This window comes from Mizuhopecten yessoensis, unplaced genomic scaffold, assembly GCF_002113885.1.
Source record: "Mizuhopecten yessoensis strain PY_sf001 unplaced genomic scaffold, ASM211388v2 scaffold5971, whole genome shotgun sequence".
Taxonomy (NCBI): Eukaryota; Metazoa; Mollusca; class Bivalvia; order Pectinida; family Pectinidae; genus Mizuhopecten; species Mizuhopecten yessoensis.
Window position 1 is genome coordinate 203,067 of NW_018406315.1, and position 27,622 is coordinate 230,688.

General features: G+C 39.0%; 2 protein-coding genes across 6 annotated transcripts in view; one reads left to right on the forward strand and one right to left on the reverse strand.

The window, feature by feature from the left end:
- Nucleotides 1-3,609, reverse strand: part of LOC110451370 (acetolactate synthase-like protein) — a 27,569-nt gene extending 23,960 nt beyond the window's left edge. Inside the window, exons 1-4 of the mRNA XM_021499339.1 lie at nucleotides 3,378-3,609; nucleotides 2,970-3,023; nucleotides 1,101-1,205; nucleotides 752-830 (exon numbers count right to left, since the gene is read on the reverse strand). Coding sequence (XP_021355014.1) covers nucleotides 752-830; nucleotides 1,101-1,205; nucleotides 2,970-3,023; nucleotides 3,378-3,503 — 364 coding nt within the window. The 5' untranslated portion in view covers nucleotides 3,504-3,609. The remainder of the gene's footprint in view (nucleotides 1-751; nucleotides 831-1,100; nucleotides 1,206-2,969; nucleotides 3,024-3,377) is intronic.
- A 2,563-nt stretch (nucleotides 3,610-6,172) lies between these two features.
- On the forward strand, nucleotides 6,173-26,776 carry LOC110451371 (zinc finger protein 76-like). 5 transcript variants are annotated; one of them, XM_021499340.1, is made up of 14 exons: nucleotides 6,173-6,256; nucleotides 8,462-8,798; nucleotides 9,535-9,691; nucleotides 10,787-10,861; nucleotides 11,057-11,296; nucleotides 11,570-11,700; nucleotides 11,927-12,028; nucleotides 14,141-14,257; nucleotides 16,821-17,022; nucleotides 20,514-20,693; nucleotides 21,079-21,312; nucleotides 22,792-22,913; nucleotides 23,214-23,411; nucleotides 25,747-26,776. In XM_021499340.1, the coding sequence occupies exons 2-14, from the start codon at nucleotides 8,511-8,513 to the stop codon at nucleotides 25,879-25,881; spliced, it is 2,181 nt and encodes a 726-aa protein (XP_021355015.1). In that variant the 5' UTR covers nucleotides 6,173-6,256; nucleotides 8,462-8,510; the 3' UTR covers nucleotides 25,882-26,776. The 5 variants fall into 5 exon arrangements, with proteins under 5 accessions (XP_021355015.1, XP_021355020.1, XP_021355019.1 ...); XM_021499345.1 differs by having other exon boundaries at nucleotides 21,079-21,273; XM_021499344.1 differs by having other exon boundaries at nucleotides 6,212-6,299.
- Nucleotides 26,777-27,622: the final 846 nt, after the last annotated feature.

Genomic DNA, 27,622 nt, shown 5'->3' on the forward strand with positions numbered 1-27,622 from the left:
GGGAGTGGTGTAGGAGGTGTGTTTGTAAGGTAAACTGGTCAATGGTAAGGGGGAGTGGTGTAGGAGGTGTGTTTGTAAGGTAAACTGGTCAATGGTAAGGGGGAGTGGTGTAGGAGGTGTGTTTGTAAGGTAAACTGGTAAATGGTAAGGGGGGGTGGTGTAGGAGGTGTGTTTGTAAGGGAAACTGGTCAATGGTAAGGGGGGAGTGGTGTAGGAGGTGTGTTTATAAGGTAAACTGGTCAATGGTAAGGGGGGGTGTAGGAGGTGTGGTTGTAAGGTACACTGGTCAATGGTAAGGGGGGAATGGTGTAGGAGGTGTGGTTGTAAGGTAAACTGGTCAATGGTAAGGGGGAGTGGTGTAGGAGGTGTGTTTGTAAGGTAAACTGGTCAATGGTAAGGGGGAGTGGTGTAGGAGGTGTGTTTGTAAGGTAAACTGGTCAATGGTAAGGGGGAGTGGTGTAGGAGGTGTGTTTGTAAGGTAAACTGGTCAATGGTAAGGGGGAGTGGTGTAGGAGGTGTGTTTGTAAGGTAAACTGGTCAATGGTAAGGAGGGAGTGGTGTAGGAGGTGTGTTTGTAAGGTAAACCTGTCAAAGGTAAGGGGGCAGTGGTGTAGGAGGTGTGTTTGTAAGGTAAACCTGTCAAAGGTAAGGGGGAGTGGTGTAGGTGGTGTGTTTGTGAGGTAAACTGGTCAATAGTAAGGGGGGAGTGGTGTAGGAGGTGTGTTTGTAGTACTTTGTACACCAGTCTTACCTGGGCCTGCTGTGACAGCGGCCACACCCACAGTGCCCGACATTCTGGCCACAGCATCCGCAGCAAATACAGCTGTCACCTAAATACAAACATCACACACTGCCAATCAGTGAACAATTCAATCATTTTCAAAATCTGTAAATTTAATACACAAACAATCAGTTATTGATTATAACAGAGAATAAAAAAAAAAAACATCCTCACACTAATGGAGGTATGTGTCTCACAGAATTAAATAGACAACTTTGTAGATTTTTAATAAAATTTGACTTATGCTACTCCACCAGCTTTCTTAATTCTGATATCACTCATTAAAACTGATTCAAATATAGCACTATGAATAACTTACTTCGTGTCTGGTGTCCACCACCCGAATACCAATCTTCTCACAGGCCACCAGTATGGGGGATATGTGCCCTCCCACCAAAGTAAACACATATTTCACACCATGAGCCTAAAACATTTAGGTCAAATATGTGTCAGAAGTGACAAGAACAGTTCACTTTCCTAATATCTTCACTTACACTAGCTTACTTAAAACATAATCCGTGTGAAAAAGGAGAAATATAACATTATCTTAACTTGATTACTTTGAACATACTGGTACTGTCAGTCCATGTGAACATGACGATAATAAATGACATATATTACACCATCTTTAACCAATAATTATGCAAGTTCAGAAAGCAAGAAAATTCTTTGACAGTTCGGCAACTAAATCAATGTATTTGAAATAAAATATTTGTGTCTTTACACAAGCAGGGACGTATATACTGTCCCTGACACAAGTCAGTGTGAAAACGTCTAACCTTCTAAGTTGCTGATAAAACACATAAAAAGGTGTTTATGATGTAACGATAGAAAGAGAAATGCACCGGCAGACCAGGGTTCAAACCCTCCGAACTCTAACACAGACCAGGGTTCAATCCCTCCCAACTCTAACACAGACCAGGGTTCAAACTCTCCCAACTCTAACACAGCCCAGGGTTCAAACCCCCCGAACTCTAACACAGACCAGGGTTCAAACCCTCCAAACTCTAACACAGACCAGGGTTCAAACCCTCCAAACTCTAACACAGACCAGGGTTCAAGCCCTCCCAACTCTAACACAGACCAGGGTTCAAACTCTCCCAACTCTAACACAGACCAGGGTTCAAACCCGCCCAACTCTAACACAGACCAGGGTTCAAACCCTCCCAACTCTACCACAGACCAGGGTTCAAACCCTCCGAACTCTAACGCAGACCAGGGTTCAAACCCTCCGAACTCCAACGCAGACCAGGGTTCAAACCCTCCGAACTCTAACACAGACAAGGGTTCAAACCCCCCGAACTCTAACACAGACCAGGGTTCAAACCCTCCGAACTCTAACACAGACCAGGGGTCAATCCCTCCGAACTCTAACACAGACCAGGGTTCAAACCCTCCCAACTCTACCACAGACCAGGGTTCAAACCCTCCCAACTCAACACAGACCAGGGTTCAAACCCTCCCAACTCTAACGCAGACCAGGGTTCAAACCCTCCGAACTCTAACACAGACCAGGGTTCAATCCCTCCCAACTCTAACACAGACCAGGGTTCAAACCCGCCCAACTCTAACACAGACCAGGGTTCAAACCCTCCGAACTCTACCACAGACCAGGGTTCAAACCCTCCCAACTCAACACAGACCAGGGTTCAAACCCTCCCAACTCTAACCCAGACCAGGGTTCAAACCCTCCCAACTCTAACACAGAACAGGGTTCAAACCCTCCCAACTCTAACACAGACCAGGGGTCAAACCCTCCCAACTCTAACACAGACCAGGGTTCAAACCCGCCCAACTCTAACACAGACCAGGGTTCAAACCCTCCGAACTCTAACGCAGACCAGGGTTCAAACCCTCCAAACTCCAACGCAGACCAGGGTTCAAACCCTCCGAACTCTAACGCAGACCAGGGTTCAAACCCTCCAAACTCCAACGCAGACCAGGGTTCAAACCCTCCGAACTCTAACACAGACCAGGGTTCAATCCCTCCCAACTCTAACACAGACCAGGGTTCAAACTCTCCCAACTCTAACACAGACCAGGGTTCAAACCCTCCGAACTCTAACACAGACCAGGGTTCCAACCCTCCGAACTCTAACACAGACGCTCTACCATGCAATTGAGCTACCTGGTGGCCGACTTTCAAACCAGTCTATTTACGTTACACTGATAATCTAACAAACATTACCTTCAAAACATCACCGACTATATCACCTCCATTCCTTTTGATGTTGTTGTCAACCTTTTATAAATAGAAAAAAAAACATCAGATTACTGTGAATTATAAAACTGAATTGATGGGTAATCAAAATGCTTTCTCTCAAGAATTGATATATTGAGCTTGACAGGAAAAGCAACTCCAAGCCAAAACGACCTTTTTAGTTGCATCATCTTCCATATATAAGGGAGATTACTCCATGTCAAAAACTCTGAGCAGAACTCTTTTACGCGATTATAACCGATACTTTGGTACACTTTACCTTAATGTTGATTTTGATTTAAAATAAGTTTTCATATATTAAACGATAAATGTTTATGTGTAACGGAACAACCGTGTCTTGTAAATAACACAATCAATCAATCCCTATCGACGCACTTTGTGGAATAGCTGATACAGGATACCAAATCTCTTGAGAAACATAAAGGTTCCGAATGCTGCAGCTGACAACCCTATTGGCACTAGGGTAGACGCTTTACAGAACTTCTCGGCCATGTCATTCATCGTGAATCTATTCAGATCTTTAGATATGCTGCTACTGAACTAGACTTGCCGGTGGACTTCAACCTGCAATAACAATCCCAGTTAAACTAACCGATAATGTAACCGGAAGTTTAGTTAGTCTTATCGACTATAATATATAGATCACATTTTACTGACAGAGTGTTTTCATATATATATGTATATATATATGTGTAACATCGACATGGAAATATATTCTTAAATTGAATCATTGTTAAACGAAAAATAACAAGGCTTAATGTCATAAATGGATTATCTCCCCTTGACTATTAATCACGGACTTGGATAACAATCTCTTGCTTTTAACGATTTTTTTCTTCTTTTCACAAATTGTACTTAACGAAATAATCCAGTAATCTAGCTATTGTTTCTTGAATAGTGAATTCCACAAACGACCTGAGAATCCTATTTGGATCTTAACTTAGAGATGGTTAAAAAAAGTAGGACATAGACACATTAAAAATATACATATTTAAGGTGTTTAGGGATTTAGATCCACTTTTGGTAAAATGCCACCCGGATGATGACTTATACGAGAAGCTCGTATATATGTCATCTTTGGGTGGCATTTTTACCCGAAAGTTGATTTCTAAATCAAAACTCTATTTATTTTATAACAATTAAAAACCATGGATTTGTTTACAGCTTATATATATATATATATGGGTCAAATAAGTAATATATAGACGGTAAAATCCCATATAACACTGGATCCTAATGGAGGTATGTCCGTAGGATACGAATTACTTAAAATATTATATGGGGCAAAGAAGTAATTCCAACAGTGTGGACAAGTTTAGGTTGTCAATTTTTCGGAGCGATCCGCTCCTTTTTCAAGACACAGTGAAACAGAACAGTTACATATTCATACACATCATATTACAAGAAGATAGAATTGATATACTATAATTGAAAATATAGCTATTATATAAAACCAATAGTCCCCTCGGCTAAAGACAGCCGAAGGCAGCAATTAAGCTGAGAGCATCGCAGACAAGGAGCGCTGATGTAGAGGACCTATTCTTGCGCAAGATTAAGTTAAGTTAAGTTTATTTCCGGTTCAGGACTAGTGAAAGTCCTCTATACCAGACTATTATATTACACAATACATAAATATATATATATATATTCGGTACACGTTAATGGCTATGGTTTGATTAATGATTTGTAGTTAAAGAAAAGTTCTTGATGTTTCCAGTGGGTATCTAGCCTGTTTTTAAATGCATTTACATTTGGTGCGGAGACAACATTTTCAGGCAGATCGTTCCATATTGTCACTGTTCTTATTGAAAAAAAGTTTTTCCTAAGCATCATTGTTGCACGCTTAGGGTATCCTTTTTGCTATGTCCTCTGTTACTGTGACGATCAGCGGCATCTTTCCAAAGTGTGATTGCATTACAACATTCTGTATCATATATTTCGTTTATAATTTTGTACAGTTCTATCATATCTCCCCTACATCTCCTGAAGGCCAACGTTGGTAGTTTAAGTTTCTCAAGTCTCTGACTGTAGGATGCACTATCACATAAAGTGATATCAAAAACGTGGAACATGTGGAAATCTGGCCGGGTAAATGTGAAAAATCTCAATTTGTTACGGAATGTCTCATTAGTCGCCTCTCATTTAAATATATTAATCTCTCTTGCTGGCCCAGATGGAAGCGCGCAAAATATACCTCTTCATGTGGGGAAAACATGCCGGAATATCAGGAAAAAAACAACGCCGGGTCCAATATCCATGATGCAGTGTTCAAACAGACGAATTTCAAATTGTTACACTATTGGAGCATCAACCACAGTATTTGGTAGACTAGCTTAGAGACGTATATATTAATACACGTCTCTGGTAAACTGTTTTACGATTCCACAACTATTTGATATTTAGAAAATTAAAGTATCGGCATCACGTTTTGTATATTCTTAATGTGTCTATGTCCTACTTTTTTATCCATCTACAATATATTTACGGTAACATACATATGAAATTTGTTTCATAAATTAATCTAGGTATATTTTTTTTTCTCTCGAGATCTCCTCCATGCATATCCTTACATAGAATATTTGTGCCGATCATAAACGAATTTTGGTGGAACTTTAGTAACGGGCCATGACTATAAGCTTTAGTAACGGGCTATGACTATAAGCTTTAGTAACGGGCCATGACTATAAGCTTTAGTAACGGGCCATGACTATAAGCTTTAGTAACGGGCCATGCATGCACTGCGTTGACCAGTTTTATCAACATCATCCCCTAATAGTGCAATCACCTATGGGCGGCCCGTAACACCATTATAATTAGGGTTTTGTATATATACATTTAGCCGAGGCTAGAATGCCAGCTGTGATTTGTCTGTCACATGACTAAAGAAGATGGAGATTATGTATTCGGTTAAAAGCTTATGTTTGTAGTTTGTAACTATACCGAATTAAAATAAAACTTTCATATTCATATATATATATATATATATATGTACTTTGGTAGATCATTGATGTTTGAAAAACATGTTAATGTGTCCCGGATTATGTTAGATTGATTTCCTTTAATTTCAAAAGGAACGGGGAAGGGGCTAATGATGCCCCAGTGCCAGAGGGGGTCTAAATGTAGGGTCTTGTGCAAGACTAGACAACATGCCCTTTTTGCCTTTGTGACGTCACAATATGTTAATCCATGAAAATATGCATAGGTTGTGGCACTGATCGAATACACAGGCTGTGTACATTTGAAGAATTCGTGACGTGAGTACTTTCATACTCGTCTAATTTGTGATAAGAAGAAAATGTAAGTATTTGTTTCCATCAAATACAGCTTTAATGCATATTTGTTCATTATAATATTAGAGATATCCATAATCGGGGCCGGAAGACAGAGCATTGCATGGCGGTCTAGGTACTGAGGATTTTTGGGTAAGTTTTCCCAGTGTTCAAAGTGCATACTGTCAACAGCAGAGTGGCTGTTGGGATTGATGAAATTAGAGCATCAGCTATCATGTGGTCTATAAAACTGTTTTAAATTTTGGTCTTATTGCGATTTAAAACACGAAAACCTAGTAAACGGTCGTGTTCAGGAAACATTCAAGATGGAGACTTCCTGCCCCACGACCACTTTATAAAGCGAATTCCCTCACGAGTCGATTACTGGCGTTGTTATACTTTGGGGACTTGTGTTTTTTCTCGAAAATGAAAGTAGAAACGCATTGAAAGCACACATGGATAACGATAACATTTTTTTCGTAAGTCAAATATATCCTGTTTATTTTATTGAAAATAAAACTGAGTCGTCTAACCTAAATAATAATATGCATGTCTGACCGGCGAACAGTTGCTTCTTGACGATTACGTATTTTTGTGGTCTTTTGCTGGAAGTTCGTTATGTAGTAGGCACATAGTGACTTACTTTTTTCTACCTATTTATACGTAGGCGGAAGTCGTTGGTAATTTAAACTAGCATTTGCACCATAAGAGAGAATAGCCAAATATTTTTTCTCACATTTTTTTATTTCATTCATATGAAAGGTTTCGTGAGGTGACATTTTTTCCCCAAATAAAATTAATTTTGTATTGCCGTTTTGTTCTCTACTTAAGTCCAGAAATTCAACATTAGAAATAGTTCAGAAAATCACAGGTCATATCACGACGGAAAAGGTTTTAATTCAAGATACACTGGTATTGTTTCAAATCTGTATTGGGAATTTGTTACTTAATTCCTAGTACCATAAAATTAAAGTATAGCTGTACCATTATCACTGTAACAGGAGATGGGGAAAATGCACGGTCAGACCGGGGTTTGACCCGGGACACAAATAATTATCTAGACGGATGATCTACCTGGTCACCAACGATTGACCCAGTCCCGTCATGATACATTAATTTACTCCCTCCTTCTTCTATTGAGTCGTCGTCCCTGAAGACATGCTTGTTTACATCCAGATTTGGATATCCCCTTGCCAAGTGTACACCCAATTCTTGAAACAAGGGTTGGTCAAAGAAACCACTGTAAAAGGAGATGGAAAAAATACACGACCAGACCGGGTTTCAATTATTAAGGCACCCTCCGATTTCTAGATAGACAATCTACCAATTGAGCTATACATATGTGAAAGATGTGGATTAATTAGGTTGCCTTACAAGCGTCAGCTGTAGGGAATTTCCCTTTAGCTTAGCGGTAGAGCATCGGGCTGGAGAGCCAAGGGTCGCGGGTTCCAGCGACGACACTATCTTTATCACTTTTCCTCGTCCTATTACACATATATATATATATACCTGGTCCCCAACGATCGACCCTGAACAAGTTGGTCCAGTTCTGCTTTATCACCAATGAATTAATAAACTGTCAAAGTCATTTCAACCGAAGTATTCCAGGTAATTGTAGCAGAACTGGATTAGGTCGAAAGTTGGCGACCGTGTAGCTCAATTAGTATAGTGTCCCTTTAAAATTAAAGATCCTGGGTTCGAACCCCAGTCTGGCCATGCATGTATTTCTCCGCTTCTGTTTCATTTGGTGCCTGTAACCAACCCTTGTTTCAAGTCTCTGGGTGAATGCTTGACAAGGGCCAAGTACCTGAACCAAGGCTGTAAATAGTGTTGTCTTTGGGGGCAAAGACTTCGAAAAAGGAGGGAGGAATGTTGCTGAACAGGACTGGGTCAAATGTCGGTGACCAGGTTATTACTAAGCTCAATTGGTAAAGCCATCTAGAGTTTCAAGGGTCCTTGGTCTGGTCATACATTTCCATCTCTTGTTACAATTACAAACATGCATTTTAGATATGTTTTACTGCACACAATATAAAGATGTGATAAAAGTTAAGTAATTTCTGTGTTAAAAACGTGTGATTAATAGGGTAGTATACAATGGAGTTTATATGTCATTTATATAATTAAACATTATTATATTGTTTGTCAATAAAGAAAAACGTTTGATTTATACATTGAACTGTTTTGCAGAAACATGTTTCACCGTTGATCTGAGAGGCCATGTAGACACTCGGCTGAAATGGATAGTATTGTTATAGAGGGTATCGGCCACGTAGGAGACGTGCCCGGCCAGATCACCGAAGATGACCCCCCAGACCATCCCCACCCAGATGTTCTTGAAGAGGATGACCACCAGCTGTGTGAAGTTCATGATGACAACACCATTAACGATAACAGTATCATCAAGATTGAACCCAATGTGGACAATCCAGGTGTGGGCGATTCCATCGTGGTTGACCCCAGTGTGGGCATTCATAATGATATGCATGAAGGGGAGGTGATCGGCCTACTGCTTCAAAGTCATGGGGTAAGACTAGGCTAACTAGTGCCTTCAAATTAATAACGGATCCCATTTAATGACCTTATGATAATAATAATAGTATACAACATTTGGTACAGCATCTTATCTAGCTAGAATAAGCCACTCTAAAGCGCTTTACAGTACATAGATATACAATTAATACAATTAGCATATACATTAATCAATACAATTTTGAGGAATTCGCAGGAGCTGCCTTATCGGGCGCTAACTAGTTGGTCCTCATAATGCCACCTTTTGTGTTCTATTCCTTTTAAGGAAATCCCTAGATTTTACATTTTACTTAGGTCCTGTCCAAATCTGATATTGATGTGCATAGAGTCCACAGTGTGTCATTATTTTTTAAAGCTATTTATAATCCAGGATGGCCAAACACTAGCCTGTGATTGATTAAAGATTTTTAGACTTTTTCTAAAAATAAAACATGTCACATTTTTACTGAATTCCTTGTTACAAATGTTAATCTCTTGACCATTAATATAAATTCTCGATGCTAACAAAATATGAAAAAAATATACCAGAATCAGGTGAGTGCTACAAGCCCAGTACCTCCAAAAATTATAATTTAAAATGCAAAATATAATTTCACATGTTCTCAAATACAACTATAAATGTATTATAAATTATAGATAAACATATTTGGCATTGTCACATATTGTTTATACAAGTGAAGAATACGACCTTTGATTGAGAATTTCGTATTCTTTATTTTTGCCTGTTTAAGATTGAAGAGGACCTAGTTCACGATATTGATCCCCAACAGTTGGGTGTGACTGTATCTATACCTGATCATAGCCTGATCCCCACCGACACCACTGCTCAGACTGTGCAGGCTGTTACCCTGGCTGATGGCACTACAGCCTTTATACAACATCCTAAAGGTAAACAAATCCATACAGGGGTCTTTAAATAGAAGTACATGACAAGAACGTCTATGTGAAACTAAACAGATCAATGTATGTATACAGGAGTCTGATCCACCTAATTAGACCTGATCGAAAATGTTTTTCCCAAGTATGACACATTTTTCTATGTTTTCTAAAAACAATAAGAAAATCTGACATGCAAGTGAAATATATAGGACACTCATCTGGGAACCATTAGATAGTTCATTACCATTTTTGTATGGGATTGCCAGTTGCCTATATTAAATTACATTGTGATGGAACATTTTCATTTAACATGGAAATTATCTCAATGCATTAGAACAATTAACCTCTGATCTCATATAAATTTAAAAAACCAATGGTGATTGAAATTACCATTCGATGTTCTTATGTCAACATTGTAATGAATGACACCCTGTCTTGTTTGCTGACAGAGATTTTATTTGCTCAGTTTTACAGCCAAATATAGGCTGTTTCCCCCAGCAAAAAAGTGGCCTTTTTTCCCAAAACAACAAAAAAATGAGGAATATATTCCCAATTTCAATAAAAAAATAATGCTTTTTTTTCCTCGATTCCTACAGGAACAGGCTGTTGTAAAAGTAAGGTGGGAAAAAACTCTGGCTGAAAATCTGGTAGTTTAATCATTCATTGAAAGAGTGAGGTTGCGTCCCTTACTTACCCAAAAGGACAGTTTTCAAATATGTTTTTAAGATCTCCATTTTATCATCTAGTATTTTGAGCTACATGCTAAACATACTAGTTTTGTAGCCCACTGTTCTAATTACAGTTCAGCAACTGCAGGAGGCAAAAATGGGATAATATCATTAATGTTTCAGCTGGAAAACTTAAGCATGAGTAGAGAGGAAATGGCCAAGATTGAGGGGATATGGCAACCCAGGACGGTGTGTGATACACAATTGGGGATAACTAGGTTACTATTGCCCCCTTCATTACAATTGGGATACATTTAACATGTTCTATATGTAGATTCAACATGTGTTAGATTGTACAACCAGGTCGCCGGTATTTACAGGTAGAGAACTGATTGTACAGGTAAACAGCAGTACCTATCTCTGGTTTTGTTGACAGGGAGAAAGTTTCTGGAGGGCCAGACTATTACACTTGAGGATGGCAGCACTGCTGTGGTACAAGGGTTGAGCCAAGGTAACTATAAAACTGATTACAGTTGTTGAGATTTTTTCTGTTCGTGGTAAACATTGAAATTCATCTTTTATTTTGTATCAAGGCTGATATTTTTAGTTTTTTTTAATGTGACTATTAGTAAAAGTTGATTAAGACAATCAGTACAGAAAACTGCAGTCAGGGGGTTCCATTGAAATAATCCTATTGATATTGTAGTGTCCAACTTGCCCAGCCAGATTGAATCCGGGCCAGACAATATGACAGATGAGGTGGACCTAAAGGATATACACCAGCTCCAGGTCCAGCAAATGACCCTAGTGGATGGTACACACATCGTGGATGGGACACACATGGTGGATGGTCAGACACTCCCTGACAGCCATGCCCATATGACAGATGGTCAACCTGTACAGCTAGAGGATGGAACAACAGCCTATTTACATACGACCCCAAAAGGTAAGGACTTGACCTTAGTCCAACCTACTTAGGTCATCACAAGAAGTCCTTAATAACCTGTACAGAAATGTTATTAGTCCTTATTAAAGCTTTCAATAACTGTAATCTAGCCTTTCAACAAATTGCAGGCGGGTGAGCAGTTCTACCAGCATGACACCTGGGGTTTGTAGATTTTATGTAGGGTTTACTGAAAATTTGTAATATTTACTACGAAAAGTTAAGAGCTAGTATTCTTAATATGAAAGTGTACGACTCTGTTTATGTTAATTGTAGAGGGATTACAAGCCATACAATTAGAGGATGGTACTACAGCCTACATTTCTCACCCGACACCTGAGGCTCTGTTTGGTGATGCTGCCAACCTCGACTCGGCTTCTCTCAGTTTGGAGCAACTTACAACTCAGGTACAGTGATTTGATGTAAAAATCTGATTAACATAGAGAAATGGACACATTTATAATACTATAAAAACTAAGTTTTGTGAAGTGCAGATTGCCTTGGACACACTGATCTATTGTTAATGCATGAAACAGCTGAAATTTTTTTGGTGGAGAAAAGATTTTCTATCATTGGTATTTTTAAAAGAAAATTTGTGGATTCCATGTTTACAGGTGACATATGTTTTTGTAGGTATCAGCAGAACAGCTGAAAAATTGTTCAGATATGACAAATGTGTCAGAAACCAAATCAGTCAGTGTAGCCAACGGAGCAGCCGGGGTGGTGAGCAGCATAGTAAGTCATGTGACACATTACAGTGTTGTCAGGCATGTGACAGTGTAGTAGGTCATGTGCTATGTATCACAGTGTTGGAGGTCATGTGCTATGTATCACTGTGTTGAAGGTCATGTGACATGTATCACAGTGTAGTTGGTCATGTGATATGTATCACAGTGTTGTAGGTCATGTGACATGTATCACAGTGTAGTAGGTCAAGTGATATGTATCACAGTGCTGTAGGTCATGTGACATGTATCACAGTGTAATAGGTCATGTGATATGTATCACAGTGTAGTAGGTCATGTGATATGTATCACAGTGTAGTAGGTCATGTGACATGTATCACAGTGAAGGAGGTCATGTGATATGTATCACAGTGTAATAGGTCATGTGATATGTATCACAGTGTTGTAGGTCATGTGACATGTATCACAGTGTAATAGGTCATGTGATATGTATCAGTGTTGTAAGTCATGTGATATGTATCATGGTGTAGCAATGTCATGTGATATGTATCACAGTGTTGTAGGTCATGTGCTATGTATCATAGTGTGGTAGGTCATGTGATATAGTAGATAATGTGATATGTATCAGTGTAGTAGGCCATGTGATATAGTAGATAATGTGATATGTATCACAGCTTGTAATGTAATGTGATATACAAACTTGACTGTTCATATGGTGTCACTTGAGATATCTGATAAGTAAACACTTTGAAAAGAAGCTATAAGAATCACCAACTGCCAATGCATAGTACAATTCTTTGGTGTTAATGAAACCTAGAAAAGGTACAGCCGTGTTAAGGTAGAGCCATGTTTAATGAAACCATGAGAAGGTATAGCCGTGTTTAGGTACAGCCGTGTTAAGGTACAGCCATGTTTAATGAAACCCAGAGAAGGCATAGCCACAGCTGCCAATGTTTTGTTTTATTTTGTTCAGGGTTCTCATCCTCTCTTTAAAAAATATATGTTCTCTTCTTGCATTGCAATACATGGATCATGATATAATACTACAGGTGTTTTTTTCTCAGAATTTACTGAAGATATTTATTTTAGCAAATCAAATAAAATCTGTATTAAAAGTAGTTGAAGCATATACATATGTAATTGTGATCTAAAATGTTATAAAAGGTACAGCCGTGTTAGGGTACAGCCGTGTTTAGTTACAGCGTGTTTAGGTACAGCCCTGTTTTGGTACAGCCGTGTTAAGCTACAGCCATGTTTAGGTACAGCCGTGTTAATAGCCGTGTTTAGGTACAGCCCTGTTTTGGTACAGCCGTGTTAAGCTACAGCCATGTTTAGGTACAGCCGTGTTGAGGTACAGCCGTGTTAAGAGACGTGTTAAGGTACAGCCGGGTTAAGGTACAGCCGTGGTAAGGTACAGCCGTGTTTAATGAATCCCAGAGAAGGTATAGCCACAGCTGCCAATGTTTTGTTTTATTTTGTTTAGGGTTCTCATCCTCTCTTTAAAAAATATATGTTCTCTTCTTGCATTGCAATACATGGCTTATGATATAATACTACAGGTGTTTTTTTCTCAGAATTTACTGAAGATATTTATTTTAGCAAATCAAATAAAATCTGTATTAAAAGTAGTTGAAGCATATACATATGTAATTGTGATCTAAAATGTTATTTTTTATTGCAGGCTGTGATTGCCGCAGGCCTGACTGGGGATGGCAAACCGATCAACATTGGGGAGAAAGCCTACAAATGTAGCTTTGAGGGGTGTGGTCGCCTCTCGTGTTAAGGTACAGCCATGTTTAGGTACAGCCGTGTGAAGAGCCGTGTTAAGGTACAGGCGTGTTAAGGTACAGCCGTTTTAAGGTACAGCCGTGTTAAGGTACAGCCATGTTTAGGTACAGCCGTGTTTAATGAAACCCAGAGAAGGTATAGCCACAGCTGCCAATGTTTTGTTTTATTTTGTTCAGGGTTCTCATCCTCTCTTTAAAAAATATATTTTCACTTTTTGCATTGCAATACATGGATCATGATAAAATACTACAGGTTTTTTTTCTGAGAATTTACGAAAGATATTTATTTTAGGAAATCAAATAAAATCTGTATTAAAAGTAGTTGAAGCATATACATGTGTAATTGTGATCTAAAATGTTATTTTTTATTGCAGACTGTGATTGCCGCAGGCCTGACTGGGGATGGCAAACCGATCAACATTGGGGAGAAAGCCTACAAATGTAGCTTTGAGGGTTGTGGTCGCCTCTACACCACCCATCATCACCTTAAGGTAAGGATATCTACAAGTGTGGCTTTGAGGGGTGTGGTCGCCTCTACACTACCCATCATCACCTTTAGGTAAGGGTATCTACAAGTATAGCTTTGAGGGGTGTGGTTGCCTCTACACTACCCATCATCACCTTAAGGGAAGGATATCTACAAGTGTGGCTTTGAGGGGTGTGTTCACCTCTTCACTACCCATCATCACCTTAAGGGAAGGGTATCTACAAGTATAGCTTTGAGGGATGTGGTCGCCTCTACACTACCCATTAGCATCTTAAGGTAAGGATATCTACAAGTGTAGCTTTGAGGGGTGTGGTTGCCTCTACACTACCCATTAGCATCTTAAGGTAAGGATATCTACAAGTATAGCTTTGAGGGGTGTGGTCGCCTCTACACTACCCATTATCATCTTAAGGTAAGGATATCTACAAGTATAGCTTTGAGTGGTGTGGTCGCCTCTACACTACCCATGATCACCCTAAGGTAAGGGTATCTACAAGTGTGGCTTTGAGGGGTGTGGTTGCCTCTTCACTACCCATCATCACCTTAAGGTAAAGATATCTACAAGTATAGCTTTGAGGGGTGTGGTCGCCTCTACACTACCCATCATCACCCTAAGGTAAGGGTATCTACAAGTGTGGCTTTGAGGGGTGTGGTTGCCTCTACACTACCCATCATCACCTTGAGGTAAGGGTATCTACAGGTATAGCTTTGAGGGGTGTGGTCGCCTCCACACCACCCATCATCACCTTAAGGTAGGGGTATCTACAAGTGTAGCTTTGAGGGGTGTGGTCACCTCTTCACTACCCATCATCACCTTAAGGTAAGGATATCTACAAGTATAGCTTTGAGGGGTGTGGCCACCTCTACACTACCCATCATCACCTTAAGGGAAGGGTATCTACAAGTGTAGCTTTGATTGGTGTGGTCACCTTTACACCCCCCATCATCACCTTAAGGTAAGGGTATCTACAAGTATAGCTTTGAGGGGTGTAGTCACCTCTACACTACCCATCATCACCTTAAGGTAAGGGTATCTACAAGTGTAGCTTTGATTGGTGTGGTCACCTTTACACCACCCATCATCACCTTAAGGTAAGGGTATCTACAAGTATAGCTTTGAGGGGTGTGGTCGCCTCTACACTACCCATCATCACCTTAAGGTAAGGGTATCTACAAGTATAGCTTTATGGGGTGTGGTCGCCTCTACACTACCCATCATCATCTTAAGGTAAGGATATCTACAAGTATAGCTTTGAGGGGTGTGGTCACCTCTACACCACCCATCATCACCTTCAGGTAAGGGTATCTACAAGTATAGCTTTGAGGGGTGTGGTCGCCTCTACACCACCCATCATCATCTTAAAGTAAGGGTATCTACAAGTATAGCTTTGAGGGGTGTGGTCGCCTCTACACCACCCATCATCATCTTAAAGTAAGGGTATCTACAAGTATAGCTTTGAGGGGTGTGGTCGCCTCTACACTACCCATCATCACCTTAAGGTAGGGGTATCTACAAGTGTAGCTTTGAGGGGTGTGGTTGCCTCTACACTACCCATCATCACCTTAAGGTAAGGATATCTACAAGTATAGCTTTGAGTGGTGTGGTTGCCTCTACACCACCCATCATCATTTTAAGGTAGGGGTATCTACAAGTATAGCTTTGAGTGGTGTGGTCGCCTCTACACTACCCATCATCATCTTACGGTAAGGATATCTACAAGTATAGCTTTGAGGGGTGTGGTCGCCTCTATACCACCCATCATCACCTAAAGGTAGGGGTATCTACAAGTGTGGCTTTGAGGGGTGTGGTCGCCTCTATACCACCCATCATCACCTAAAGGTAGGGGTATCTACAAGTGTGGCTTTGAGGGGCGTGGTCGCCTCTACACCACCCATCATCACCTTTTGAGGGGTGTGGTCGCCTCTACACCAACTTCCATCATCTCCAAGCTGCAAACAAATACGACTAGTGATGTCATCATTGTTCAGTAGTGATGCAGGATATATGAGAGGGCTTCTGAGTTGATAATGTGGTGGAGGACTATCAGATTTATTCAGATAGATTATCTTGACCCACTTCAAAGGTCACAAGTGTCAAATGTGTAAGAAGGTTAAAACGCTGTCTGCAGAAATCTTCCTTTGACCAACTTTCAAAGCCACTGGAGTAATATGTGTCAAAAACCTCAAACCACATCTTCTACAAAAAGTCCAAGAGTTATGATATTTGTCCTGTAACTTTAGCCTGATGACAAATCTATCAAAATGATCTTGATACACTTTCAAGATTACAGGGTCAAACATGTTAAAAGTACAAACTAAAAGCCAGGAGAGTTTCATGTCTGTCATTGTCTTGTAATGAAACCTGATCCTTGTAATGTGTATAGCATTGATATTCACATTTACCTAGAACTAAACCTGGGCAGTCTTTGTGAAAATAATACTGTCAAATTCAATTGTTCTTAGTAAAAATTAAATGTTATTGTTGTTGGGGAATATTGAGTTGTTACATAAATGCATATGTACATAAAAATAATTAAAAAATTTGTCATCTTATGTTATTTCTTTAGGTCCATGAGAGATCTCATACTGGTGACCGGCCATTCAAATGTGAGTTTCCTGCCTGTACCAAAGCCTTTGCCACAGGCTATGGCCTAAAGAGTCACACGCGGGTACATACGGGGGAAAAGCCTTATAAATGTCCAGAGGAAAGCTGTGATAAAGCATTCAAAACATCAGGGGACCTGCAGAAACATGTCAGAACACATACAGGTGAGAAAATATTTGAGAGACCATGTTTTTAGCTCACCTGGCCCGAAGGGCCATGTGAGCTTATCCCATGGTGCAGCGTCCGGCGTCCGGCAACTTTTTCCTTTAAAATGCTACTTGTCCTGAATGGCTCAGAGGATTTTGACCAAATTTGGTCAGGAGCATCATTGGCCAAAGGGTTCTCAGTTTTGTATAAACGGAGGGTATAACCCCCCTGGGGGCAGAGGGGCGGGGCCAAATAGGGGGAAAATAGGTAAATCTTTAAAAATCTTCTTCTTCTCAACCAATAGAAGGATTTTGACCAAATTTGTCCTAGAGCATCTTTGGACAAAGGAGACTCAAGTTTGTATAAACGGAGGGTGTGGGCCTTCTGGCGGCATAGGAGCGGGGCCCAATAGGGGAAATAGAGGATTTTTTTTCTCCTACTATACAAGTGAAGGGATTTAAACCAAATGCAGTCTGAAGCATGCTTAGGGAGAAAAGAATCAATTTTGTTTAAACTGAGGTGTGTGGATTCCCCTTCTTTGGGGCAGATTAGTGGGGCCCATTAGGGGAAATAGAGGAAAACATTAAAGATCCTTCTCCTTCTGTACCGTTGAAGGGATTTTAACCTAACCAAACTTGTTTTAGAGAATCTTTGGGCAAAGGGAATTGAATATTTATAAATGGAAGATGCAACTTTGTTACTTGTACTCCTTTGATAAACCTGAATGGTACTCAGCAGGTTTTAAATTGAAAAATAAAATACCAGGTGAGCTATTAAGGCCCCTGGGCTTCTTGTTTTTCGAAAGCCATTAAGTTATTTCACATGCATTACAGTTGTACAAGTCTGTTTTTGTATGTCCAGGATTCAAGGGTACCTGTCCTCACATGTCTGTTTCTGTGATTGAGTATAGGTGGCCCTACCCTCCAGCTCCTCACATGTCTGTTTCTGTGATTGAGTTTAGGTGGCCCTACCCTCCAGCTCCTTAATGTCTGAGTTTAGGTGGCCGTACCCTCCAGCTCCTTAATATCTGTTTCTGTGATTGAGTATAGGTGGCCCTACCCTTTAGCTCCTTACATGTCTGTTTCTGTGATTGAGTTTAGGTGGCCCTCCCCTCCAGCCCCTTAATGTCTGTTTCTGTGATTGATTTTAGGTGGCCCTACCCTCCATCTCCTTACATGTCTGTTTCTGCGATTGAGTTTAGGTGGCCCTCCCCTCCAGCCCCTTAATGTCTGTTTCTGTGATTGAGTATAGGTTGCCCTACCCTCCAGCTCCTCACATGCCAGTTTCTGTGATTGAGTATAGGTGGCACTACCCTCCAGCTCCTCACATGTCAGTTTCTGTGATTGAGTATAGGTGGCCCTACCCTCCAGCTCCTCACATGTCTGTTTCTGTGATTAAGTTTAGGTGGCCCTACCTCCCAAATCCTTACATGTCTGTTTCTGTGATTGAGTTTAGGTGGCCCTACCTCCCAAATCCTTACATGTCCGTTTCTGTGATTGAGTTTAGGTGGCCCTACCTCCCAAATCCTTACATGTCCGTTTCTGTGATTGAGTTTAGGTGGCCCTACCCTCCAGCCCCTCACATGTCAGTTTCTGTGATTGAGTATAGGTGGCCCTACCCTCCAGCTCCTTACATGTCTGTTTCTTCGATTAAGTTTAGGTGGCCTTCTGTGATTGAGTTTAGGTGGCCCTACCCTCCAGCTCCTAACATGTCTGTTTCAGTGATTGAGTATAGGTGGCCCTACCCTCCAGCTCCTTACATGTCTGTATCTGTGATTGAGTTTAGGTGGCCCTACCCTCCAGCTCCTTACATGTCAGCTTCTGTGGTTGAGTTTAGGTGGCCCTACCCTCCAGCTACTCACATGTCTGTTTTTGTGATTGAGTTTAGGTGGCCCTCCCCTCCAGCTACTCACATGTCTGTTTTTGTGATTGAGTTTAGGTGGCCCTACCCCCCAGTTACTTAAATGTCTGTTTCTGTGATTGAGTATAGTTGGCCCTACCCTCCAGCTCCTTACATGTCAGCTTCTGTGGTTGAGTTTAGGCGGCCCTACCCTCCAGCTACTCACATGACTGTTTTTGTGATTGAGTTTAGGTGGCCCTACCCTCCAGCTCCTCACATGTTTGTTTCTGTGATTTAGTTTAGGTGGCCTTACCTCCCAGATCCTTAAATGTCTGTTTCTGTGATTGAGTATAGGTGGCCCTACCTCCCAGATCCTTAAATGTCTGTTTCTGCGATTGAGTTTAGGTGGCCCTACCCTCCAGCTCCTCACATGTCAGTTTCTGTGATTGAGTATAGGTGGCCCTATCCTCCAGCTCCTTACATGTCTGTTTCTGTGATTGAGTTTAGGTGGCCCTACCCTCCAGCTCCTCACATGTCTGTTTCTGTGATTGAGTTTAGGTGGCCCTACCCTCCAGCTCCTTGCACGTCCATTTCTGTGGCTGACCCGTCTCCTCCTTACATAAATGTAATAGATAAGATAAGAGAATCGACCTCAGAGTTAGCCCAACCCCTAAAGAACTAAGTCTCTGGATCATAGCATAGAAACCCATGAGATCTCAACTCTAAAACATTAAATACAAATCGTTGAGCATTAAGCTTTAGATACACATACACATATTCTACCAGGATGGGTCGAACCTCTTCCTTGGAACTTATTTACGGTATTACTTTTAATAAAACTTCATTTTGCCATGATGATAGTGATAAAGGGTCACTATGAATATATAGGGTACCTGCTGATATAGTGTAACTTTGCTGAGGTATGGTAGTCTAGTGGTAGGACTCCAGGCTCGTGACCGAAGAGTTGCAGGTTCAAGTCACGGCAAGGCACTGTGTTGTATCTTTGAGCAAGATACGTTACTCCGTTTGTTCAAGTCTACTCGGCTGTATATGAGTATGTGATTGGACAGTGCTAGAATTGTAGAATGCTAGCTGAGAGCGCCAAAATGGCAGCACAGGCTGTAGGCTCCCCAGGGAGCTGGGGAAGATATTGGTTGGTTGCAAAGGCCTTATAATCACGGATAATAATTTGTGAACCGCTTTGAGACGACCTGTGAACTAGGTTGTGATAGAGCGGTATATAAGGACCTCAAATTATTATTAATTATTATTATATAGTATAATTGTGATGATGTAATGTAGCTGGGGATATAGTGTTACAATGGTGAGAAAAATGAGAAATTATGATGGAAAAATTCTATACAAATACCACCCTTTATTTGTTCATTTATGTGCACATTGCGATGCTTATCTGCTTGCTTAAATGTATAAAAGGGATATTAAGCCTTTGTTTTTGTTTCACAATTATAACTAATACTATTATCCATATGGTGTGAAGTGCTTAAGAGTCATTTTAAAAAGTATATAGGGGGCTATATAAATATTGTTTGTGTTTTGATAAAATAATGATGGCTTATACTTTAACTTACTGACACAAAATCCCAAATTGAAATATTGTGTAATTTCATTAACAATATTCAACAATGAATTGTTACTGTAATGTTTTTAGGAGAACGTCCATTTAAATGTCCATTTGAGGGATGTAATCGGTCATTTACAACGTCCAATATACGAAAGGTACATATCCGTACCCACACAGGAGAGCGACCATATGTGTGTCAAGAGGAGGGCTGTGGGCGGGCTTTTGCTAGCGCCACAAATTACAAAAACCATATCCGTATACACACAGGTATGTCAGTTATATGATAAACAAAGATCTGTTAAGAACAATTATTGTAAAACATTGTATAATCAAATAATTCGATTATTTAGATTGCCATTGTAATTATGATTATTACCTAGTTAGGATATGAACATTTCACTTAAGAATATTTAGTCTGGACATTTCCATTTTTATAAACAATTCTGGATATGTTTTTATTCATGATTAATCCTGTAAGGTAGTAAATACTTGCCATGGGTATTGGGTAACTACACATGTAAATTGTTACTTTCCTTGATGGAAGTCTTGTGTTATATTTGTGAGACGTATGTGTGTAGTACATTATGTGTTTTATGACTTATGTGTTAATTTAGCTGAGTATAGACTCATGTTTTGTGCTATATTGCTGTAGGAGAGAAGCCCTATGTGTGTACAGTACATGGCTGTGGAAAGAGATTTACAGAGTACTCCAGTCTTTACAAACACCATGTGGTACACACCCACTCCAAGCCTTATGTGTGTAATCACTGTGGGAAAACGTACCGACAGACATCTACTCTTGCTATGCACAAACGCACCGCACATGGAGAGGACATCACACCTGAAAGTGAGGCTCAGTTAATGGCTCAACATAGAAACCCAGGAGGTACAAGTCTTAAAGGTTTAGGGTTAAGAGAAATTGAAGTGGTTTCTTCGAAGTAATGAAGATTTATGATTTGAGAGGACCTGTGGGCCATATCCAGTCGTTCCCACCTTTCCCACCCATGGGATATAGTAAAAGATACAATATTTATAGATTACAGTAGAATAAATAACACAGGATTCAAATAAAGAAGGCTAATACCATCGTACATGCTCATGTTCTTTATTGATTTTTATCAAAGATATAAGAGACTACTATATTTTACAGAGGCACTAAGAGTATATACTGTATATATTTACTATATTTTATAGAGGCACTAATAGTTTGACCCTAATAGTATATACAGTGTATATTTACTATATTTTTTAGAGGCACTAATAGTTTGATCCTAATAATATATACAGTGTGTATTTACTATATATTTTAGAGGCACTAAGAATTTGACCTCAGTATATACAGTGTGTATTTACTATATATTTTCGAGACACTAAGAATTTGACCTTAGTATATACAGTGAGTATTTACTATCTATTTTAGAGCACTAAGAATTTGACCTTAGTATATACAGCGTGTATTTACTATATCTTTTAGAGGCACTAAGAATTTGACCTTAGTATATACAGCGTGTATTTACTATATCTTTTAGAGGCACTAAGAATTTGACCTTAGTACATACAGTGTGTATTTACTATATATTTTAGAGGCACTAATAGTTTGATCCTAATAATATATACAGTGTGTATTTACTATATATTTTCGAGACACTAAGAATTTGACCTTAGTATATACAGCGTGTATTTACTATATCTTTTAGAGGCACTAAGAATTTGACCTTAGTATATACAGCGTGTATTTACTATATCTTTTAGAGGCACTAAGAATTTGACCTTAGTATATGCAGTGTGTATTTACTATATATTTTAGAGGGACTAATAGTTTGATCCTAATAGTATATACAGTTTGTATTTACTATATATTTTAGAGGCACTAATAGTTTGATCCTAATAATATATACAGTGTGTATTTACTATATATTTTCGAGACACTAAGAATTTGACCTTAGTATATACAGCGTGTATTTACTATATCTTTTAGAGGCACTAAGAATTTGACCTTAGTACATACAGTGTGTATTTACTATATATTTTAGAGGCACTAATAGTTTGATCCTAATAATATATACAGTGTGTATTTACTATATATTTTAGAGGCACTAATAGTTTGATCCTAATAGTATATACAGTATGTATTTACTATATATTTTAGAGGCACTAAGAATTTGACCTTAGTACATACAGTGTGTATTTACTATATATTTTAGAGCACTAAGAATTTGACCTTAGTATATACAGTATGTATTTACTATATATTTTAGAGGCACTAAGAATTTGACCTTAGTACATACAGTGTGTATTTACTATATATTTTAGAGGCACTAAGAATTTGACCTTAGTATATACAGTGTATATTCTTGTATCACAGATGATGAGGATGAACCACAAGAGAAACGGGCAAAGTTTCAGTATGCCTTGTCCACACCAGAGGGCACAGTTTCTCAGGAGGATGCAACTATGGCCATTACAACTTCAGAGGCCCAGCAGGCTGTGAGTTAACATACAAATATGTTTGCACATGTTGTATTGTCTTTATTTTTGAAGCAGATATGATTTATGAAATACATGTAAATCTCATTAATCCAGCCTCCAATCACCTTGAAAAAGATAAAGACCTTCATCAAAACCAATAAGTATATATGTATACTTACTGCTTAGGTATTATTGAATGACAAAAGTTTGAAGAGATTCTGTTGTAATGGATAGTAACTGTTAGATTAATTTGCCTAAGCTAGTTAAGAGAGGTCACTGTTAATGATGGTGATATGAGATTTGTGATTTGTTTAACAGCAGAACTCCCTGATGGGCAGCACCACTGTGTTAGGGGCAGAGGAACAGGCTGTTGTAACCATGCAGCAGACACAGACGACAGCAGCACAACTTCTGGGCCAGCTACAACAGCAGCAAAGCATGGCAACCATCACTGTGGGAGACCAGGGCCAGCAGGTGTATGTGATAACTGATCCAGCTCAGCTGGAAGCTCTACAAGTAGGTCACATTAGAGTAAAGATATATAGGTCACATTACAGTAAAGATATTTAGGTCACATTAGAGTAAGGATATATAGGTCACATTAGAGTGAAGATATATAGGTCACATTACAGTAAAGATATATAGGTCACATTACAGTGAAGATATATAGTTCACATTACAGTCAGTAAAGATATATAGGTCACATTACAGTAAAGATATATAGGTCACATTAGAATAAAGATATATATAGGTCACATTAGAGTAAAGATATATAGGTCACATTAGAGTAAAGATATATAGGTCACATTACAGTAAAAATATATGTCACATTACAGTAAAGATATATATAGGTCACATTACAGGAAAGATATATAGGTCACATTATAGTAAAGATATATGGGTTTCATAAATCTAGTGAATGAAATGGGAATGAATCAAAATCGTTTTCATCACAAAGCCAAACAATATTGATTTCAATGACTTGCATGACATCACCTCTGTTGTCCTAATTGTTATTGATTTCAATGACTTAAATGACATCCACTCTGTTGTCCTAATTGTTATTGATTTCAATGACTTAAATGACATCCACTCTGTTGTCCTAATTGTTATTGATTTCAATGACTTACATGAAATCACCTCTGTTTTCTTAATTGTTATTGATTCCAATGACTTACATGACATCACCCTGTTGTCCTAATTGTTATTGATTTCAATGACTTACATGGCATCACCTCTGTTTTCTTAATTGTTATTGATTCCAATGACTTACATGACATCACCCTGTTGTCCTAATTGTTATTGATTTCAATGACTTACATGGCATCACCTCTGTTTTCTTAATTGTTATTGATTTCAATGACTTACATGGCATCACCTCTGTTTTCTTAATTGTTATTGATTTCAATGACTTACATGAAATCACCTCTGTTTTCTTAATTGTTATTGATTCCAATGACTTACATGACATCACCGCTGTTGTCCTAATTGTTATTGATTTCAATGACTTGCATGACATCACCTCTGTTGTCCTAATTGTTAATATCTTCAACAAGTTCGAGTTTCAAGGTCATCGGATCAAGGTCAAGGTCAATATTACTATAAATAGAAAAACTTTGTCAGCACTCTAGCGTCTTCATTCTTTCTTGGTTTTTAATCAAACTTCACACAGTCATAAAGAATTAAAATATCTTCGACAAGTTCGAGTCTCAAAGTCATCGGATCAAGGTCAAGGTCACTATTACTATAAATGGAAAATCTTTGTCAGCACTCTAGCGTCTTCATTCTTTCTTGGTTTTTAATCAAACTTCACACAGTCATAAAGAATTAAAATATCTTCGACAAGTTCGAGTTTCAAGGTCATCGGATCAAGGTCAAGGTCATTATGACTATAAATAGAAAAACTTTGTCAGCACTCTAGCGTCTTCATTCTTTCTTGGTTTTTAATCAAACTTCACACAGTCATAAAGAATTAAAATATCTTCGACAAGTTCGAGTTTCAAGGTCATCGTATCAAGGTCAAGGTCACTATTACTATAAATGGAAAATCTTTGTCAGCACTCTAGCGTCTTCATTCTTTCTTGGTTTTTAATCAAACTTCACACAGTCATAAAGAATTAAAATATCTTCGACAAGTTCGAGTTTCAAGGTCATCGGATCAAGGTCAAGGTCACTGTTACTATAAATAGAAAAACTTTGTCAGCACTCTAGCGTCTTCATTCTTTCTTGGTTTTTAATCAAACTTCACACAGTCATAAAGAATTAAAATATCTTCGACAAGTTCGAGTCTCAAAGTCATCGGATCAAGGTCAAGGTCACTATTACTATAAATGGAAAATCTTTGTCAGCACTCTAGCGTCTTCATTCTTTCTTGGTTTTTAATCAAACTTCACACAGTCATAAAGAATTAAAATATCTTCGACAAGTTCGAGTTTCAAGGTCATCGGATCAAGGTCAAGGTCACTGTTACTATAAATAGAAAATCTTTGTCAGCACTCTAGTGACTCATTCTTTCATGGATTTTAGTCAAACTTCACATTATTGTAAAAAAATTCAATGTATTGGACAAGTTCAAGTTTCATGGTCCTCGGATCTAGGTTGAGGTCACTGTTGCATCTTAATAGATTGCGGGGGCCGGTAGGGGACATGTATTGCTTCAGCAATACTCAGTATGCTTGTTATATACCAACCTCCAGTGCTTACTGTCTTATGATAGCAACTGGTCTAAAAAGACAACACGTTCAGTGAGGTTGTTCTTGCATTCTCCACTGTATGTACAGTGTACTTTCAAAGACAAAATGAATGTAAATTATTCCCTTTTATGACCGACCATATGATCTTGTTTCCACAGCAACTGGCCCAACAGCAATTGGATGGTCAGGATGTACTGGATGGAGGTGCGATACTTGGCCAGGAGGTGGTGCAGTCAGCTGCGGAAGGCATCAATGCTGGCGATGTCCAACACGTTACCATGTCCTTCCAATGACAACTATGATTGTTTTATTGGTGACTTAGGGATATATACTATATGCTATTGACACAATAATGGTATCATGTCCTTATGCTAGAGTGACATAAGCTGCCGTGGATATATACTATATGCTATTGACACAGTAATGGTATCATGTCCTTATGCTAGAGTGACATAAGCTGCCGTGTGATCTGTGGTTAAGACTACCCTCAGCTGCAGTTACCGTTGAGATGTTAGGATCAGGTTATAATTGGCATGGAGACACGAGAACTGTGTTAAGAGTAAGCATGGTGTGGTGGAGAGCATGTTATAATTACCATGGTGATGTGAGGATTATATAACAGTTCCAAGGTGATGTGAGGATCATGTTATAGTTACCAAGGTGATATGAGGATCATGTGATAGACATGTTGGTGTGAGAATTATTTGTTACCTTGATGATGTGGAAATGTTCATGTGGGGGGGAATTGTTTACAGCTAGAGAGCTTATTACTTGGCACGGCGTTGGCTGTTTGTCCGTCTATGTCAACTTCTTTTTTAAAAAGACCGCTTAATAAAAACATAAAACCCTGGGGTCATATTATTTGGCACAAAGCTAGTTGGGGTGAAAGGCTATCAATTAAAAGAAAAATCAACATTCTTGTCTTATACTCATGGTCACAAGGATCCAGTGTGTTTGAAATATTCAAACAGACTTATATATCATCTGGGTGGGGTTTTACCCAGAGTTGATCTGAACCCCTAAAACATCAGTTTAGGTCCAAACAACACAGATTAGGCTGTCACACTTTCCAGGTCCAAACAACACAGATTAGGCTGTCACAACTTCCAGGTCCAAACAACACAGATGAGGCTGTCACAACTTCCAGGTCCAAACAACACAGATTAGGCTGTCACAACTTCCGGGTCCCTGTGTACCAGAGTTCTGTCTGTTGTCGCCAGTTGACGATCACAAAGAGTAGAATGTTAAAGTTTAAATGTCAGTAAGATGATATGCAAACATGACGAGATTAGTTATTGGAAACATGCTAGTCTTGATAAAAAAAAAATCCAATAGAACAGGAACTGAAAGAACCGTTTCATTTACGTTGTAGTTGCTCATTTTTGTAGGTATGAAAGTTTGTTCGTTTGTATCCTGAAATTGATTGTGAGGCTCTAATGTCACGAATGACTGGTGTAGTTTGTGTTAATTAGAACTTAATTGTGGCGATGACGTACCTGTTGTTAATTTATCATACATAAATATTAAATACGTCAACATCAAAATGCAACCGTGTGTAAAATTGTTTTCATCTATTTTCTTCTGAAAAATGCAAACATTGACTATAGATACTTGAGCTGTATGTACAAAGTCCAAAACCCATATATTTCGAAATTGAAATATATAGCAAAAATGTAGTGTATCTGCATATGTATATACTATTTACACATTATTTATTTGCTTATATCAATATTTCTGTTATGTACATGGGTAATACGAGTTGCTTTTTAACTTGAATCCTTGGTAAAATGGCATAATTACTGAGTAGGTTTTACGGCATCCTCGATATCCAGGGGTTACGCTCACTTTCCCTCTCTGCACTCCCGGAATATGTCATAGCAAAACTCTGTGTGTGCCACCTTGTTGATGAGACAAGAAGACTAGTTCGATCCTTTAATGTACATCAAAAGAATCTCACGGTCACGTAACGGTAAAAATTGACAGGTTTTGAAGTCGGGCGTCTCTCCTTTGTAATCTTCAAAGGACAAGTATCAG